Source organism: Staurois parvus, unplaced genomic scaffold (assembly GCF_062004578.1).
Source record: "Staurois parvus isolate SC_StPar_1 unplaced genomic scaffold, SC_StPar_1.0 ptg000015l, whole genome shotgun sequence".
In the NCBI taxonomy this organism is placed as follows: Eukaryota; Metazoa; Chordata; class Amphibia; order Anura; family Ranidae; genus Staurois; species Staurois parvus.
This window is the reverse complement of record NW_028317811.1, coordinates 1,326,400-1,346,073: the sequence shown is the minus strand read 5'-3', so window position 1 is coordinate 1,346,073 and position 19,674 is coordinate 1,326,400. Positions and strand designations below refer to the sequence as shown.

The 19,674-nt window shown below is 37.5% G+C and overlaps 1 protein-coding gene across 22 annotated transcripts in view; it reads right to left on the bottom strand.

The window, feature by feature from the left end:
- EPB41L3 (erythrocyte membrane protein band 4.1 like 3) overlaps window positions 1-19,674 on the bottom strand; it is a 240,023-nt gene that overhangs the window by 18,204 nt on the left and 202,145 nt on the right. For 15 of the 22 annotated variants that reach the window (XM_089678074.1, XM_089677934.1, XM_089677919.1 and 12 more), the window contains 6 exons: window positions 17,775-17,876; window positions 16,312-17,031; window positions 9,551-9,673; window positions 6,999-7,337; window positions 5,562-5,690; window positions 1,175-1,273 (listed from right to left, as the gene is read on the bottom strand). In XM_089678074.1, the coding sequence (XP_089534200.1) occupies window positions 1,175-1,273; window positions 5,562-5,690; window positions 6,999-7,337; window positions 9,551-9,673; window positions 16,312-17,031; window positions 17,775-17,876 (1,512 nt within the window). The remainder of the gene's footprint in view (window positions 1-1,174; window positions 1,274-5,561; window positions 5,691-6,998; window positions 7,338-9,550; window positions 9,674-16,311; window positions 17,032-17,774; window positions 17,877-19,674) is intronic. The other 7 variants (XM_089677963.1, XM_089677977.1, XM_089677983.1 and 4 more) reach the window with 6 other exon arrangements.

Sequence of the window (19,674 nt, the reverse complement as noted above, 5' to 3'; positions counted from 1 at the left end):
TCCCAACTAACATGCCCCCAAATTCCCCCAGGGTCACCAGAACTTTGGAAGATTCCCCTCCTTTACTTTTCTGGGGACAAGCCAAAATTTGGAATTTTCTTTTACTTTCAATGATAACGATAAACAGGACAAACAGAGAAGATGAATCTCCTTAACTGGGACACAGAAAGCAATAAAACTGACGTGTTCTAAGTCCCCTCCACTCTATCCAAGTCTAAGAAAAATGTTTTGCCTTTAGTGATACTTTAAGAAAGAAGTAAGCAAGAGGCAAATGCTTTTTTAAATGAAACACCACTTCCTGAAAGGATTCTAATGCAAAGTGATTGACGCATATTGATTTCCGATGAATAAACAGAAAGTTGCAACATATTTGTAGCAGTCCACATAGCTTTATCATAAATATGGTACATTACAAAAAATATCATATGAATATGTTTGTGGCATGAAAGAATGAGGCGTGACCTTGAGACAGAAGCATGTCATATGTGAACCAGTATGAATGTAATTGTGAGAAATGGTAAAATGACGCACATGTAGTTAGTCAATTAACTTAATCAGTGTGTGTGTGTGGGTGTGTGAAGAAATGTATACATAATGTACATATAACTCACTGACCATGTTTCTTTGCTTTGATAACAGCTGAATGTGGAATAAATTGACAAAGTATTCAGTACCATTACAGTTAAGCCCGGTACACAGGAGCCAAATATTGGAACACAATAGCACAGCAGGGGAGATCACTGTACTAACACCTCTTGTTTTACTACAGTGATCTGTCAGTTTTTTTTTTTTTAGTTCAGCCTACTGGGTTGATAAAAAAAAAAACAAAACAAAACAAAAAAAACTGATAGTGTGTATGGGGCATTAGAAGTAAAAAAATAAAAACACAATATGACCTCCCATGCCTTATTTCTGAAGTGAATATCTGCCATGTAGAAGTGTAGAAAAAAGCCTGCAACTCCAAAATCCATATAAAGTGCTTTATTTCTATATAGTAATGAGTAAAAAAGTCTGATGCATTTTGGCAAACAGCCTTAATCACAGCCTTGTGTGCCACGTTTTGTGCTATTCTAGTATGCTAGAAAATCTACGAACTTAAAAGAGGAGAAAATATTTACAGCCAAGGCATATGCAACCTTGAAGAGCTATACATATACACCCCATCAAGACTTACTTTGGTAATGTGTGTAGTAGTTGTAGTGCCATGAGATTCTGAAGTTATTGTCTGAGCGCTCATTAAAACACCAGGATCTGTGTCAGGGCGAGACACCATCTAAAAACAAAGTAATGCAAGTACTGCAATTTAATAAAGAGATATTTATTTACTGGAGAATTTTATGGTTATATATGGTTGGGTCACACCAAAAAAAAAAAATAATAATTACACATAAGTATGAAAGAGACCTTGTAAAACTCACAAACATATGTATGTGTGTACTGTATATGTTTACTGTGACAACCATGTATAATGTCAAACTGTCAGGAATTTTATGAAAACCCAGTGAACTGGATCTGGCCTAAAACATTTCTCAGATAGCAGTGCTAATGTGCAGGCACCAGTAGAGGAGATAGTGTTCAAACTGATGCCTCTTTTTATCCCTTGGACCAAAAAACCTACGGTGTACATTAGACCTCAACAACGGTTATAAAACTGTCAAATGCCACAGCCTCTGCTTGTATTTTGACAGCTGATGGGGTTAGGGCTTGGTGGTATATACAGCCTGGGCTTGACTTATACATAGGGACTGATTGCGCTACAAGGTGTCTTCTCTCTTCAACACTATATTGAGCCTGCCACCATGACTAACTCCACAAGGCACAAAACACTCCTAAATCAGAAAAGACAAGACATAAAGCTAAGCGACAAAGTGTTCTTTTCCTAATGGAGTGGGTCAAATTGAAGACAACACACTGTTATTACCATAGAAATGTGTTAGGCTGGGTTAGGTTCACTTTTAAGAAGAAATTGACCAATATTTTAGTTTTAAGTTCAGAGTTCTGAACATTTTCTCTTTCACCTGGAATCAAGTGTTGAGAAATGAAAGCCACTAAGTCCAAAACCATTTAGTAAATATTCTGAATATGAAGTGTAATCTGTAAAGTAATCCTAGATGAGAGAATAACCTGTCATTAGACCAGCTGTGCTTTATACCACCAAATAAGTGAGTGCAAAGGGCAGGAAAGCTCATTTTGTGCTAATATTTTGGACACCTGTGAAGCCTTAGCCATCTGTAAAGACTGCCGTAAGCTTCCCATTGTGATCTTTAACTGAATCCCTAGGTCCGTGTACAAATGTAGGCTTCTGTTGCCTCACCATTTAGTCTTGCTAAATAGTTTCCTCTGCAACTGTCACCTCTTGGTAGGTCTTCTTTACCGAATAGCAGGGCTGAGTGCTGGAACATTTGTATAGTAATAAAAACCACACCCTTCACATTGTGCACTGCCCATGCTAGTCATTTTTCTGTTCTCTGGTTATTAGAAAATTTGCCACCATGTAATGGCCAAAAAACCCCCCAAAAAACTGGTCATCAAAACTGTCATGATATCTTTTATCCGTTATAGTGACCATATGTAAACTGGATAGAACATAATTGGTCAATTCAACCCTAAAGTTATAGTTATGCCAAGTTATCTTCATATTTTGAATTTAACCCCATATTAGACTAATGGCCTGGTAATGAACATAGTACCATTATGTAATATCCTGAAATTTTATTGGCAGTAAATTTTGCAAAAACATGATAATCAAATACCTCTATTTATGTTTTATCAGACAGAATCAAAGTCCTTGGTCAATATTCCTTTATAATAAAATGTAGCAGGATGTTATATTTACATTTTTTTAATAAGGATTGTTTAAACCATAAAGGAGCCATTAGGGATGCATCTTGAGGTCAGTTTAGATGCAGTGAGTACTTAGCAGAGATCTGGTGTATTATATGATTCTATATCTTTACTGAATTCAGTTTATCCTAGCAGTCAGTGTAGCCTGTGATGGACCACTGAGTACATTAAATGTGTTAAGTAATGTCTGACTGACCATAATGGGTGAGACAAGCGTATGGCCAAAGTGTCTGCTGGTTTCAGATTTACCACTGATTGCTGTGAGAAAGATTCCATGAAATGAAATATACTGATATAATGAGAATGCCACATGTAAAGTATGGAATTGTATTTTGAAAACGACCCAATGGTGACATTTCTTAACAGTAAAAATAGCTTTTAGCATTTAACAAACAGTAAAAAAAAACTGCATCTCGTAATGTATACAGCATGGAAGTTTTATTTAGACATGTTGTAGTTCATCAAAGCTGTAGAAGAGAGATCCATATTTCATTAACAACTGCAATAATATTCTCCTTAACCAACCACCTTTAGCCCTGGTTCACACCAAATGCCGCTTTGAAATTGCGCTACTTCAGCTGAAGATGTGCTATTTCAAAGCCGCCGGTCAGTGTGATTCCATGTGCGACTTGCCGACTTATGTGCCACTTCATGCACGGATGTCAATGCAACTCGCACATAAAATTGCCAAAAATAGTACAGAAAAAAATCGGTACAAGATCGAGTCGCACCAATTTGAATGGTTCCATAGGCACAAATAGGGTGGGATTTGTCATGTGATTTTGAAACTGTCAAACTGCATGAAAAAATGCGTTGTGTGAACGGAGGCTTAATATTTTTATTACTTGTATATGCATAACAGTTTGCCAAATAGTTAAAGACCCAGAACACTAGTAGTGAGCCCAGGACATAAGCAGCTCTATAGCTCGGCTCACAGTGCCGTGACTTGGGATCAGACTTGTGAGACCCCAAGTCGCATGACATGTGAAATCCCATGTTAGTCAATGACAGCTGTTTTAATTAGCACTACTGAAGTCGCTCCAACTTTAGAAAAGGTTCCAGTACTACTTTAAGGTGATTTCTATCCGACTTGTGCCAATAGACTTTAGTGGAAGTTGCCTCCAAGTTGGATCGTCCTGTAATGTCGGATCCAAATCACATCAATATATATGAAGATTACCCAGGAATTCCCTGAAAGTTGCTTCAAAGTCACTTCAAAGTAGTACTCAAGTCGCGCGACTTTCAGATCGCAGTAGTGTGAACCAAGCTTAAAAAAGGGATCTGGTATTAGGTTCCCTCAAATAATATTTACATTTGGCTCTAGAAAGGAATACATTTTAAATTAGGCAAACATGTTTATATATACTGTATATACAGTATGCATTTACATTTAACATCACACTTGTTTGGTAATTCATCTGAATTAACTTAACATTCCTCTCCAAAAAATGATTTAGCTTCCTTTGACCTGAAATATAGAATTTAATCTTTTTCATATACAGCACCATATCATATACAGGCAGCAATAAAAAATTGACAGGTATTCTAATCCCTCTATCCAAAACTAAAAAAAAAATGTTGCCTCTAGTTATATTTTAAACCAATATTGCATTAATATGTATTAGTACAAACTACTGATCTTCTCCTGTTACACTTGCAAAATATGCAAACAGATTATTTTGTTCTACTCATATTGTGATGTACCTTCTGAAATTTAACTCTGGCTTTGGGCTTTAAACATGCAGGATTGTGCATCTTCTATTATTGCCTACTACTGGCTTAAAAATGCAGTTTAAGATGCTAGCATCGACTAAAAAAAGTGAAAATTTTAGTGTGAAGTTAAAAAAAGAAAAAAAAAAGTAAAGTAAAAAAAATTGAATTTTTCCAAGAGTAGTGAAATGATCTTCTCTGACAGAGGCTAAGCGTTTTGCTGCACATATTCATCAAATGTGCCCCTTATCCTACCACTAGATATTATTCTTTTTGGCTTCTATTTAGGAAGAATATCAGGATCAGGGTGAGAGGAGTGTTCTTTACTTTTTCCTGTGCTCTACAGCTGCAGAGGTCAGGTCCCTGCATGCTTCTGCCCTTTGCTGGTGGACAGAATTTCCCAGACAACTGGCTGGATGCAACCAGCATGCAGCGGGTGGAAGTTAAAAAAAAACAAAAAAACTAAAAACTTTGCATCTTAACTTTTCTGGACTGCAGGCACATATGTTAGGTTTACAGCATATTATACTAATATCAACCCCAGTGACTCCCCTCTCTTTGGAGGGATTTTCTTTTACTTCCTGTTGTGGCTGTTGGACAGTGAATCGGGAAATCTCACCAGTGGAACACAAATGGCAAAAAAAAAATTCCAAATACTGTTCTAGCTTATGTTTCCTATTACAAAAACATGCTGGTGCTGTAGCCCTTCTCAAATGTGCCAAAGAGTATATCAAACTGAAAATGTAATTTTTTTTCTTTAGTTCTTTCATTTTCAGCATGAATAAGTGAACGGCAAGCTAGCTGTAGTTGGAAAATGTTGAATGCTTTTTGTGTGCAACAGGAGAAATGTTTAATGCATTCCCTATGCTCTTACGTTATGATTTTTCTAATTATACTAAGGAAAATTTAGAAAACAGGGAAACTAATTATTAGAATAATGTAGACTGAAACCAGTGCAATAACTAAAAAACAAAAATAGTAACAAACATCCTTTTGATTGCTTTTACCTCTGATGACTCATAGGTAATGGTTTTCGTTTCTGTATGTATTACAGGTACATCCTTAGTGGAAATATCAGGCTTCTCCCCATCTGCGATAGTGCCAAAAGTGATGATCTCGGTTTTCACCAGGGGTGACTGAGTAAAAAGAGATTCCATTTTTCTTTAGATTAGTAAACATAAAATATAGCATTATGTCTTTAAAACACAAACAATTGCAGAAAATTGTAAAAGTATTTTATTTTTTCAAATAAAAATTATTCATTAATTCTGATTACAAAAGGGACCCGAAAATATAAAATTAAATTCTTAAAGATTCAACAACTTTTGTTTCTATTTTTTAAAGTCAGCTAAAAAAGTAGTCAACAGTAAGTAGTAACAGTTGAATTCCAATTTGGTAGACTGTTTGGTGAGATGATGATTACTGATGTTCTCTTTGGCAATCTACCACACCAAAGAGAATAATGTAGCCTGATCCTTACAAAATCAGAAAAACAGGCATCTAATTTCTCTGGGTGTCACAAGATAGGGGCACAAACAATTTGCTTTATACTGAAAAGCTGCTGGCAAATCAACATTTCTGAATATAGTAGTGGGTATCTAGATTTACATTACAGATACCACTCTTGTGTTTTCATAAACAAACTTTGGTTATAGGATTTACATTTTTTTTCTTCCCTTTTATGTTTGAACTAGATGGATTTGTGTCTTTTTTCAGCCAGACTATGTAAAGCCCCGTACACACGATAAGAATATTGGACGAATGATTGTCTGTTTTTTTGGGGGTTTTTTTTGCTCGTTTCATATCAAAAGTGAGGAGGTTACTAAAGTTATGAAAATTCTTGTACAACAGAAAGAAAATTTGGAAGTGATATAATGCATTTGTATTGTATTTTTGAGCAAAAACTGTACTGTTGAAACGAAAATCGTACAATCTGGTATTGTATGAGAACATTTTTTGTGCTTGTCCCTTCAAATAATTTTGGATGAAAGTTGTGTACTAATGATCAGACTATCGTATGATTGCTTCAAAAGCGGGAATTTTAGAACAATTTCCTGATAGTATTTACTAGGCTTACCTATGTAACTATATGTAACTTGTAAACAAAAAACCCACATTAAGAGCAGAACCTTCAACAGTCAAATTAGAGCCATGTTTGAAATGTGCCACAGTGCATTTCAATTAAAATTTTATCACAAAGACTTTTTTCTATTATAGTAGATCATTATTTTTTATATTTCAAAAGGCACATTTGAGTTTAATATATTATAGTGTATTCTTACTGGACAACACACTCTCTAAATAACAAAGCAATATGAAGCAGGCAAAAGTAAAAACAATGTTCCAAAGCATGGAATTATATAGCACAAGCGTGAGATTAAGCAAGAATTACCATCTGCGCATGTAAAAAATACAAAAGCACAAAGTCAATGTTAGCCAGTTACCTCATCATGAGGCTTGCCATCCAATAGCTGTGTGTCATGAATATCTGAGCCATGCTGCTCCTCTTGAGCATAACTAGCAGCAGAAGCATCAACAGCCCCATCTTCCTCTTTATCAGTTTCCACACTCCCTTTCAAGCAAGAAGCAATGACTGCATTTGCCTTAGCCGCACCATCCAACTGCTCTGCACTCAGTTGAGCAGTATCCCAGCTTGCATGCACACTCCCCGTCTCCTCCAAACTGATTATCCCCTGCACAACCTTCTCTGTCGTTCTTTGCTCTGCATCCTCTTGTCCTACATCTCTGTCAGTTGTTTCCCATTCGGTTTTTGTTTCAGTTTTCTGAAAAGAAATTGGATCACTGTTAACTAAAGATCACTTGCATATTCAGAAAGTAAAATGGGATTTGTATAGATTTTTATTCACATAAAATAATAATAAAGACAAAAGTAAAAAGAAATGAAAACTAGCGGTCTGGCATACAGGCCTAGGCTAAAGCAAGAAAATTAATAACCACGTGACCAGTGATGTAACTATAATGGCTGCATAGGTCTTAAAGTGTATGTAAACCCTAACCAATGAACGTCTCATATTTCGTCCTTTTCGGTCTGTTGAATTTACCATCAAAAGCATTTTGTTTTATCAGTTTGTAATATGCAGAAAAGCACCTAAAAACGTCTTGTGCTATAGAACAACTCCCCCATGTTTTGGAGAAGAGATGGTGTTCGGTAATCTTAGCACATCTTTCGTCCTAAAAGACAACCAGGCTTCTCTATAGATACAGTACAGCGAGTGACCATTGTCACCTTAGGATAGAAAGTATGTTACTGGAAGGATCACCAGGACAAAACAGAAAAAAAACCTGAAAAACACAACTACAGCTTTCATATCTAAGTACTGTAAACTGCAATACATCCGATCTTTTGGTTCATGGGTCTTGATACATTTTAACTGGACCCAGGCTGGGTGGTACTTAAAGACCATGCTTCATACTTTATTCCTTGCCAATGATAGCTATCAACACATCATTACTGAGCATGGAATCACTTCTAAATGCTCCAGGAATAATACGAAGTGTATATATATCCCACAGTACCATGCTGAAGCCATAATGTCATCATAATTTGAATGACTCCTCAAAGTTAGCCCTCAATAGAAGTTAAGGCTATTTTACGATGGCACTCTTTTCCTTGAACCAGCCTGCTAGAATAAATCAGTACTTAGTTATCACCGCTGTTGCATAAAGAACACACAGAGCTCTAGGACCAAAGTCACAAGCACGTGGGTGTAGTCACAAATCACACCCTGATCGACTGCATTTCTTGGGCACTTTGTCTTACTAGTGCCAGAAATGTTTAACAACTACTTTTGTAAAAAAGGAACTTTGAGAGTCTGAAAGTCTGAATCCCAAAACTTTAAATGCTGATAGAAAAAAAAAAAAAAAGTGATTCAGGAAAGATAGAGGACAATATGCAATATGTATTCCCATTTGTTTATAAATATGCCCTTGCAGTTATCTGCAAGTATCTAGACAAACAGTAAATATTAAAAAAGAAGTGGGGCTTTTTTTTTCTATTTATATTTCCCTAGGTGGATGCCCCCGCCGGCTCGAAGGGTGAGAACTCAGCGATCACATGACCGCTAATCACTAAGTTCTCCTCTGAGCAGAGAGCGGGACTGACAGTCACCGCTGTGTGTTCAGCCCCCCCTGCGCTCACTGGAGCACTGGGCTGTGGGGGGCTCAGGCTCTCTGCGCTTCACTGACAGCCTGAGCCAAGTGCAGCTCCAGACTCTGGGGTGGATCCCAAATTTAAAGTCAGTGTCTTTCCCCAGCCTGGACTGGCTGAGTGCCATCAGCCAACAGCGGACTTCAGTTTGCCATCAGCTGAAAACGGGTCTCAGGAGTACAGAACGAACTGCACTCCTGTGATCCACAGGAGAAGTACAGCCAAAAAAGCTTTGGCTGTACTTCTCCTTAATACTTGAATATGCCTTTTTAAAAATTAAAGTATAAATCATAAGATCCAGGGCAAGGAAGTGCAAAATTGTAAACTAATCTAAAACATTTTCCTTCTTTTTTATGTATATTCAGCGGACCACTAAATTAACTGCTGGGGAGAAAGAGAATTTATTTATGTTTACATGTTTCTAGCCTATTTCTAGACTATAATAATGCAGTACTAAAGCTTCCTTGTCAAACATAAGTATTTTATTTATTTCCCCATTGCTTCTCATTTTACGTTCCATTAAATGCAAAATTCAAACCAATAGAATTTCCATTACTATGCAACAAATAGCCAAGATGCTATATAATTTTGTCCTCCAAGCTTCTGTATATATTTCAAGAAACATTTTATGTGGAATATTTTCAGAGCATTATCTAAATAGTTTTAAGTGTAGCAGTGATTGTAGATCATTGTGTCACTGCAGTTACAGCTATGTCATTTCACATCACCCTCCCTTTTCTTTGTCACTCAAAAAAAATAAAATCATGCATGTAATACTATCAGAACTTTTATAGCAGAGCTAGTAAGCGCATCCAATCAAGCAGCCACCTGAGCCCAGTTTTGTGAAGTAGTTGTAACCTCTCCTATAAACTCAGATGGCTTTCTTGAAGATTCTAATAAACTGTAGATATCAGAACCATCCATGAGTTTGTCACCAGAAGACTGTTTGGTCTAAACAAACAAAGAAATGAGAAGTCACTGAGAGGACAGAGAATACAAAAAAAGAAACAGAGGGACAGACAGATAATCATAAAATGAATAACAGACAAGTATGAGGCAGGTTAGCTATAGTAAAAGAGAAACATATTTTACAGTAGAGGGCCACTAAACCTAAAACACAAATTGGCTTTAATTATTTGAAGAAAAAAGGAAAGAAAATCTTCAGAGGTTCAGAATGGAAGATTTTTCAGTTAAAGTGTTACTAAACCCACAAGAGTAAAATCAGTCTGTATATGCAGTAAAGCATGCTTGATATACTCACTGTTGAACCTCAGGGGTTAATCCTCTGCATTGTGTATAAATTCTGTTTGATCCTGACTTCTCTGATCCTCCCCTTCTTCCAGTGCCCCCCTCTTATCTCCTGATAAAACATTTTGTATGGAGACACTCTGCATATGCTCAGTTTGGTGTGTATTGCTAGAAAGGTTGTTTTTTTCCTTGGGAAAAAGCATTTGATCAACACAGGGCCAATCAACACTGTCCAGAGGTCAGGGGGTTCTGCATCCTCCTGCAGCAGAAATAAAACTCCTTCTACAAGCTATAATCAGTGCTCAGCTGGACACTGATAGCAGCCACAAGACTGCTCTGACTGCTGATGAGAAAAGGTATTTAGCCGTTATATTTACTAACATAATTGCATTTCCATATTCTGTGAATTGTGGGAGACCAGAAAGAGTGTATGCAGGGTCCTGGGTTTAGTGACACTTTAAGATAATGGATAAAACTAAAGCACCCTTCCTTTGCAGAGATGTGATGCTTTAAGCTCCAAATGTAGATTCTGTATACAATTTATAAATATGCATGTGCATGAGAGATTGAAGAGCAAACACGCAGTTTATTATAAAAAGTCACATGATCGGAGAAATCTCAGAGAACCCCAAAGAGCCCCTTTGTGAGTGTTGTGTATGAGCACTGGAGGGAAAACAACAGTGGTAGCTGAGCAACAAATTGGAGAGCAAGCCAGGTGGAAGAAGGCAGTCGATGTGTAGTGCAGATCGTAGGTAATATCTTTTTGTTTATGTACTATGGAGAAGGGACTTGAAGGCTGTGGGATTGGATCTGAGGACTATCGTACAATAAAATTACAAAACAATGTGTTGTTACTTTAATGACAAATCTCTGCAAATGAATAATTCCAGGACTACTGGCAGGGACTTCATTAAACATTCATAAAAATATATGTAAAAGGTCCTATATTCATACACAATTTTAGATGTTTAACCCTGCTTCAGCATTTGTTGTGTAGAGGCGTGTGACCTACTGTTTTATATTATTGGCCACAGTATTGATATTGTTACAAAAATCTTCAGCTCTAATAAGCATTTCGAACCTTTATGTACAGCTAAGCTATTTATTAGCTATCTTATTTTTTACATAAGCCAACTTGAGTTTGTAGAGTCAAATTAAAGTGCACCACTCCAAGCGCTCTTCCAAATGCTGAAATATGGTGTTGGCTTGGCGTCCATCATTCCTCAACACATAGCTCTGTATAATCTAAAGAAAAAGCCGCACACCATTTATATCCTCACAAGCAAAACTCTAATCAGCCAACAAGCTTCAGCGCATGGTTCAGCCTCTAGGACCACTGCTCTAACATGCTTCACCCAATGGGCTTAATCATAGAGGATCATGATTAAACCCTCCTGATGAAACAGGTTAGTGGGGTGGTCCTGGGAGCAGGGCCATGAGCTGAAGCTGATTGCGGATTAAAGTTCTGCCTGTGAGGACACTATTGGTGTGGGCATTTTCCATTGGATAATAAGCCAACTTGAGTTTTAGATTTACTGAGCCCTCTACGAAAGCCATCTCTCCAACTATTGCTGAATTAAGATTATCAGTATAGTTTGGCATGGTTGGATTACCATGGGGAGATGAAAGCTGGAGAGTGAAATTATAAATATAAAACAATACAAAAAAGTAACAGAGCTCCCCAACTCCACTGAAAAGCTAGGGAAAGAAAGACCTGGTAGCCAGCTTTGGAGAGTCAGGTCTTGATTTAATAACTAAGAGGAAAGAGAAAACTGACAGACATGAGATAAATTACAACAGAAAACGAACAAATATTAATACGATAAATGCACCACACAATAGGATATCAGGGAAAGAAGCCATGAAGGTTAAAGGACATGGCAGAAAGTAAGAAAATAAAACTAGCACACATTTATAATGCTTTTAAGAAAGCAGAGGCCCTATTCAACAGCCCAAAGTAACAAAAATTAATTGAGAAGGTCAAAGAAAGCTTCAATAATGTTAATGTGCTCCTTAATAATTTGAAGCTTTATATGGTACAAATGACATCAAATTTTAGTACTGATATCTATAAAATTCAAGTATTATCCACAAAAATGGTTTGGAAAGTCTATTTTATCTTACGGAGTATAGACAACATAACTATACAATTTCACAAGTGCTTCTTCTCCAACTGCTACAAATCATTATGGATAGAAGTGTTATTTTTCTCAAGCATAAACGGCTTGCCATTTATTGTGAATTAACAAGCCCCATCTCTTTAAACCTGGCAACTCACACGCCCAAACCAATTAATGATAAACAGAATTTTACCAACTGTGGTTTTCAAGGGAACTTCATGTACCCCAATCCTTTTAGACACCACAGAAACTATCAAGGCATTCTAAAAAGAATCCTGCTGCTTCTTGGATTATATGAGGTATGTGATGGCACACTGCTATACTATAGAGTTATGGCACTTTGTCACATTCTACAATATCATTTTCTTTCCATGCAGGAAAGAAGATGCTTAGCGTGCAGCGTCTTGCAGAATGGGAGAACACATGTAAATCTTTCTGCCCTACAATATAAAGTGCAAGACAGCATATGAACCCACATTAGCCAGTGAGAAGAAGTCAGCTTTCAGGAGCTTAGCAGGTTTAGAGTAATAGGAGTATTAGAATATTGAACTATGTTAGTCATCAATTATTGCAGGCAGTTTGGCGTTTAAGCGATACCCATTATTGGCTACATTTTTAGAGATGTAAGCTTTTAGGATGCCTTAGATCACTTTTCCAGACTTGTATCATTTCTATAATGGTTCTAAAACCTACATACAGTACCTTGAAAAAGTATTCATACCCCTTGAAATTTTCCACAGTTTGTCATATTACAACCAAAAACATAAATGTATTTTATTGGGATTTTATGTGATAAACCAACACAAAGTGTCACATAATTGTGAAGTGGAAGGAAAATGATAAATGGTGTCCACAATTTTTACAAATAAATATCTGAAAAGTGTGGCGTGCATTTCTATTCAGCCCTCATGAGTCAATACTTTGTAGAAGCACCTTTCACTGCAATTACAGCTGAAAGTCTTTTTGGGTATGTCTCTACCAGCTTTGCACATCTAGAGATTGAAATTTTTGCCCATTCGTCTTTGCAAAATAGCTCAAGCTCTGTCAAATTGGATGGAGAGCTTCTGTAAACAGCAATTTTCAAGTCTTGCCACAGATTCTCAATTGGATTTAGATCTGGACTGGGCCATTCCAACACATGAATATACTTTGATCTAAACCAGGGGCCTCCAAACTATGGCCCTCTAGGTGTTGAGTTACTGCAAGTCCCATGAGGCCTTGCAAGACTCTGATAGCCACAGGCAAGACTCCCAGAAGCAGAGGCATGATGGGACTTGTAGTAATTCAACAGCCGGACGGCCATAGTTTGAAGACCCCTGATCTAAACTATTCTATTGTAGCTTTGGCTGTATGTTTAGGGTCTTTGTCCTGCTGAAAGCTGAACCTCCACCCCAGTTTCAAGTCTTTTACAGACTCTAATAGGTTTTCATCTAAGGCTGCCCTGTATTTGGCTCCATCAATCTTCCCATCAACTCTGGCCAGCTTCCCTGTCCCTGCTGAAGAAAAGCATCCCCACAACATAATGCTGCCACCACGTTTCACGGTGAGGATGGTGTGTTCAGGGTGATGTGCAGTGTTACTTTTATGCCACACATAGCGTTTTGCTTTTAGGTCAAAAAGTTAAATTTTTGGTCTCATCTGACCAGAGCACATTCTTCCACGTTTGCTGTGTCCCCCCACATGGCTTCTCGCAAACTGAAAATGGGACTTCTTATGACTTTCTTTGAACAATGGCTTTCTTCTTGCCATTCTTCCATAAAGGCAGGATTTGCACAACTAATAGTTGTCCTGTGAACAGATTCTCCCACCTGAGCTGTGGATCTCTGCAGCTCCTCCAGAGTTACCATGGGCCTCTTGGGTGCTTTTCTGATTAATGTTCTCCTTGCCCAGCCTGTCAGTTTAGATGAATGGCCATTTCTTGGTAGGTTTACAGTTGTGCCATACTCTTTCCATTTTCGGATGATGGATTGAACAGTGTTCCATGAGATGTTCAAAGCTTGGGATTTTTTTTTTCATAACCTAACCCTGCTTTAAACCTCTCCACAACTTTATCCCTAACCTGTCTAATGTGTGTTCCTTGGCCTTCATGATGCTGTTTGTTCACTAATGTTCTCTAACAAGGACAGCTGTTCACAGAACAGCTGTAGGCAATTGGTTCCACTACATTTTAGTTAGGGGTATCAGAGTAAGGGGGGCTGAATATAAATGCACGCTACAATTTTCAGGTATTTATTTCTAAAAAATTTTTAATACAATTTATTATTTTCCTTCCACTTCACAGTTATGTGCCACTTTGTGTTGGTCTATCACATAAAATCCCAATAAAATACATTTACGTTTTTGGTTGTAACATGAAAAATTGTGGAAAATTTCAAGGGGTATGAATACTTTTTCAAGGCACTGTATTTACACACAGTTACAAATAAGAGTAATGAAATACAAATATTAAAAAAAAAAACTTTGTTTATGTTTTATAGTTTTATTTTATCACTCCTCCTTTAACCCTGTGTATAAGTATGTGGTTTTCAGAAACATTTTCAGAATCCTAGAAAAACCCTGAACAACGGATCTGAGGCATCTAGCATTCTTGTACCTTTAATGACTTGAGTTGGCTAATAAAGTATGCCACTCAATGCAAAACTCCTGCCAAAAATATCAAGATTAGAATAAATAGCTCATTAAAAGAAAAACATTTAAAAAAGCAGCCTTCGTTGCAATGATCACTTTCAATCGAGAGTTCTCTTCTGCAGTATTTCATTTCTGCAACATGATGCCTTTAATTTCATTGGCAGCATCATTTAACCTACTTCTTCTACATCCTCCCCATCATGTGACTGGAGAGTAAAATGAGAAGGAGCACAGTGATAAGGTCATCTGTCTGTTACTTTTCTGTTTACTCCCAACAGCATGCTCGGTCTAATCACACGAAGTGATTTGGCTCGTTCTGCTACTTCCTCTCACACCCCAGCCCTGCTATCTGTAAGAGGCTGATGCCAGGTTAAAGCGGTATTAAACCCAGAATCAACAATTATGTTGCAGCTGATCAATTATTAGATGTGGTGGCTGCATCAGTTTTCTTTTTTTTGGCTTTTTTCCTCTCTGTTTTCACCTGGTGATCTGGTCAGTAACACACCTCTCATATCATTGAGACACCACTTTGGCGGAAAGAGCAAGAACACAGCAGAGAGCAGCACTGTCAGTCGGGGGGGGAGGGGTGTAGAGTTAAATGCATTAGCACACAAACAAATTAAAATCAAACTCCAGCTCACACTTTATAATCAGTTACAGCAAACAGTATTTTCCTTTTGGGATAAAGGTTTTTAATGAATACATAAAAAGCTGATCATTTAATCAGCCCTTTCAGTCATCCATGTAAACCGATACATCCTGCCAGAGAGCTTGAACTCCTGAAAACACTATATAAATCACCAGATAAAAATAGAAGATAGAAAGTCTAAAAATGGAAACTAATACAGCCATCATCTAAGAATTGGTAAGCAGCAATATAATAATTTTTTGCTTCTGGGTTTAATGCAGCTTCAGGAACCTACACTACTCATATTTAGTAAATAAATTTAATGTACTTATGGTTATAGAGCTGCATTCACTTGTGTGTTCTATATCTGCCTGGAGTTCACCTTTAAAAAAAACTCCAAACGTTCTGCATGGTCAGATTCATGAAAGTCACCTTCTTTTCAGTTCACTAATGCATAACAATGAGCAGTATTTTGCAGTAATCCAGGGCATTTAAATAAGAAACCATCTTTCTTGCCCAAATCAAACTGCAGAATGCGAGTTTCTAAGTAGCTGGCTATAAGATGCTGAAAACTATTGCTGTTTGCACTATGTGATTACATAAGCCCAATAGTTTTTCCACAACTCTGTTGAATGGCCTTTTTTTAAATGCAAACATTTTTGTGAGACCCTGTTGAATAGAGCCAAGAAGCTGTTAGATCTGGGAAAATGCTGGCTTAAGCACACTTTTATTGATATGGCAAGCAGTTACATTAATATATTTTCAGTCATGATTTTTTTTTTATGTTTGGTTATAAAGCCTTGAAATGCCTGCTAAGGCTGCAGTGCCCATAATAAAAAACGGATAAATAAAAGTTGGCTGCCAACATAAAGTTAAGCTGAAAGTGAACAGAAGGGAACTGTGAAGCAGGGATGTCTGCAATTCATGCTTTTAATTATGAGAATGGGGTCATTGCCACTTGTTACCACCACTTTGGATGCAGACGATTCGGTGACATAGTGAGCAGTAGCAATTGTAAATGGTTGATCTCTTGTATATCGCCATTCTGAGAGCTTCTTATCCTTCCATGCAGGGCCCTCTGTCTTAATGACTCCATAATCTGGATATTCTGCCCTTTTCTCTGTGATCACAGTTTCTGCCATCTTCATACAGGTGTCTGCCTCTTGCACTTTTTTCAGCACCTCTTCTAGTGGACTAGCCAGTTGGGAGTCTGACTCCTTAATGGGGGTCAGTGTCTCTGACATTCTCCTTTTAATGTTTGTGGCCTCAGGACTTTTCCTACCTCTATCGTCGCTAACTGTTTCCACAATTTCATACTTTCCTGCCACGGGAATTATTTTCACAGTTTCAGAAATGTCCTTTTCCAGCTTCTGTCCGACTTCTAAAGTTGAGGGCTGTGATAACTTTTCTCCTTCTTTACCTTTACTTGTCATTGTTACAATTTTTCCAGACACCGTGTCATAGGATTTTCCTAATGTGTACATTTTCTGCCTGTTTTCTTCTTCTTGAGCTCTAATTTCCATTTGCAAGGCATCCAGGCTCTGGGTTTCAATAGTGCTAGTCTTAAAAGTTTCAACTGGTTTGTCACTGCTCACAGTTGTCACCTTGTAAGTGATCATGGTTTTTGTTTCACCATCAACAATTTTAGTGGGTACTTTGTCTATAATAACCCAATCGTCTGTGCCCTATATGTGAGATATAAAATCTAAATTAGCATTTTCTTTGTCCTTATTGTAAGGTTCTATAATTGAATAGCGTATATCTAGGCTTTCCAATGGTAATCTACATATCAAGCTTTATATATAAAAACATAAGAACAGATAGTGTGGGTATCCTTCATGGCAACCAATTTGATTAATCCTAGAATTCATCTGATACAGTTAAAAAAAATAAAAATAAGAGTCCAGTTGGCTGCTATGGACAATACTTACACTTTTTTGTTCAGTTTTCATACAACTAAAATATAATTATGACTGGTAGTCATAAGTCCCAACTTACATAGGACTGTTTCAGTGTGGCACAACTTCTTTTATAGGGTGGCCATAGACTGGTAGATGCCCCCCCCCCCCCAAGAATGGAGACACCTCTGCTCTTCCTGCAATTACACATTTTGTGACTTGTCTGCCAGAAAAGATAACCCGCATGCGGTCAGTTTCTTCCTTTGGTCTTCTCAAGGATTAGTTCAGTCAAAAAGAGATTTACCAACAGGCAGGAAAACTAAAATAGCTATAAATGGTTTGATTCTCAACCAAGTGCCACACAAGGCTCTTTATGGCCACCCTTTTTACAGAAGTCTCAAATATGTTTTGTAATCTGAATCATCTTTTTGTACCTCATATAGTCTGTCTCAATTACTTAATGCTATGAGGCACCAACTAATATTTACATTGGTGGATTTTTTTTCTAATTCAAACAAATAAAAAATAACCTCTGGGGATGAAGGGATAGTTTTCTGCATAATGATTTGCTGAGAAGTAGCCACAGGGCTGGTGGCTCTGGCTTCCCGAAGCTTCTTCACTATGTCCCCTGGCTAGGGGAAGAAAAACCAATAAGAATCCAAAAATCAGAAGCATTTATTTGAATTCATAAGACAGCAGTTTGTTTAGTGTTACTGCAAGGAATATGTTAACAGACAACAAATCTTGGAAAACATTAATTTGAGCTCCTGGCTCTAATACCCAACTGAAGCATTCTGGCAGCAAGCCAAATATTTTTTTTTTTTTTACAACAGTCTCATCAATTCACTTGTAACCAATAATACAGCCCCAGTTTTTTTTGGGAACAATCATGAGGAGAGACTATGTTGATGACTGAAGATATATACATATATATTATATTCTTGTTACTACTAGGCCAATTCACAAAATGGGTTCAGCAATTCATTAGCTAGAGAGCAAAGAAAGTCTTTTCTTAAACTAATTTGTTATCTTTTCGTCATTGCAAGCGAATATGAAAAAAAAAAATACATATTTTTTTTATCACGCATTACGTGCAGAACATACACCCGAAGTCTCAAGCTATCTTGTAAATGCGATGTCTGGCCTTCTGGCGTGTTGCTGTACATTTAAAGTGAACATTTAAGGAAGAAGGGACTGCTTCCAGGTTAGCCAGCTCTTAGTTTACACACTATTATACTTTATATACCCTATAGTTAAGTTAGGGACCACACTTCACAGAGCTGCCCTGGCACAGCAGGGTGGCTTAACATGCATTTGCAAATGTCTGCAGCAAAAGCCTTCATTTTTAACCTGAGTATTTTAGACATATGGTGCTGGGGGCTACTTTCTATACATGCATATATACATAAAGCAGAAAGCCTGGGTAAATAATGATCCCAATTAAAAAAAACTTTTTTTTTTTTTTTAAAAGGCTCCTAGATATGAGTGATCTAGAGTCTTACTAATGTTTCCAACACTACAAGGTTATATACTAGCCAATATCAACAGCTGCAGACACAAGCACTGGATAGACAGCTCATATTCTACCCAAATTTCACCATTTTACTGAATGATAAAACATGCTGCAGCATCAATGCAAACAGACATTGTAGCCATCATTTAACTTATGGAACAATGGGGTTGGATTTGCTAAAACTGGAGAGTGCAAAATCTGGTGCAGCTGTGCATGGGAGCCAATCAGCTTCTAACTTAAGCTTGTTCAGTTAAAGCAGAACTTCACTCTCTCAGTTAACATTGACTATTTTTAATCCTGATGATTCTTACTAAATAGAGAAAAGTATGTCATATTTGCTTGTTTTAATTTTTTTTCTACACATTTCTTCAGTTACTTCCTGGTTTCCATGCCTAGGCAAATTATGTCATACATCCCAGGAGTCTCCAGCAGAGGAGGAGGGGCTTTCTCAGCTAAGCACCCTCTCCTGCTTGCATGCCTGAACTAAAGGCTAGTGGATGCCAGGAAGTAAATGCTGCATGAAACATCTGCCCTTACCTAAGATGGCCATGGCCAGAAATGCTAGAGGGTGTTTTTCAAAGCGATTTTTTAGCAAAATAAAGCATAGAGAGATAGAAGGATGGGTTAGTTTGCTTTGACTATTAAAATGAATTAAACAGCATTTTTGATTTGTGTTGCTCGGATGCAGAGTAGTGTAAGTGTTTACAAAAATCCTTGAAGCGGATTGGTTACTATGCAGAGCTGCACCAGACATTGGTTCCATTCCTCTGATGATGTGCGTGCGCACTTAACGCGTAAGGAGGAGCCCAGACGTCGTGACGCTACGCCGCCGGAGCCACGTGGAGGCCCAGCGGCCATCTTTAATATCCACAGGGTTTGTTCACACTATTCCTGGATGCTATTTTAACTACCTATCG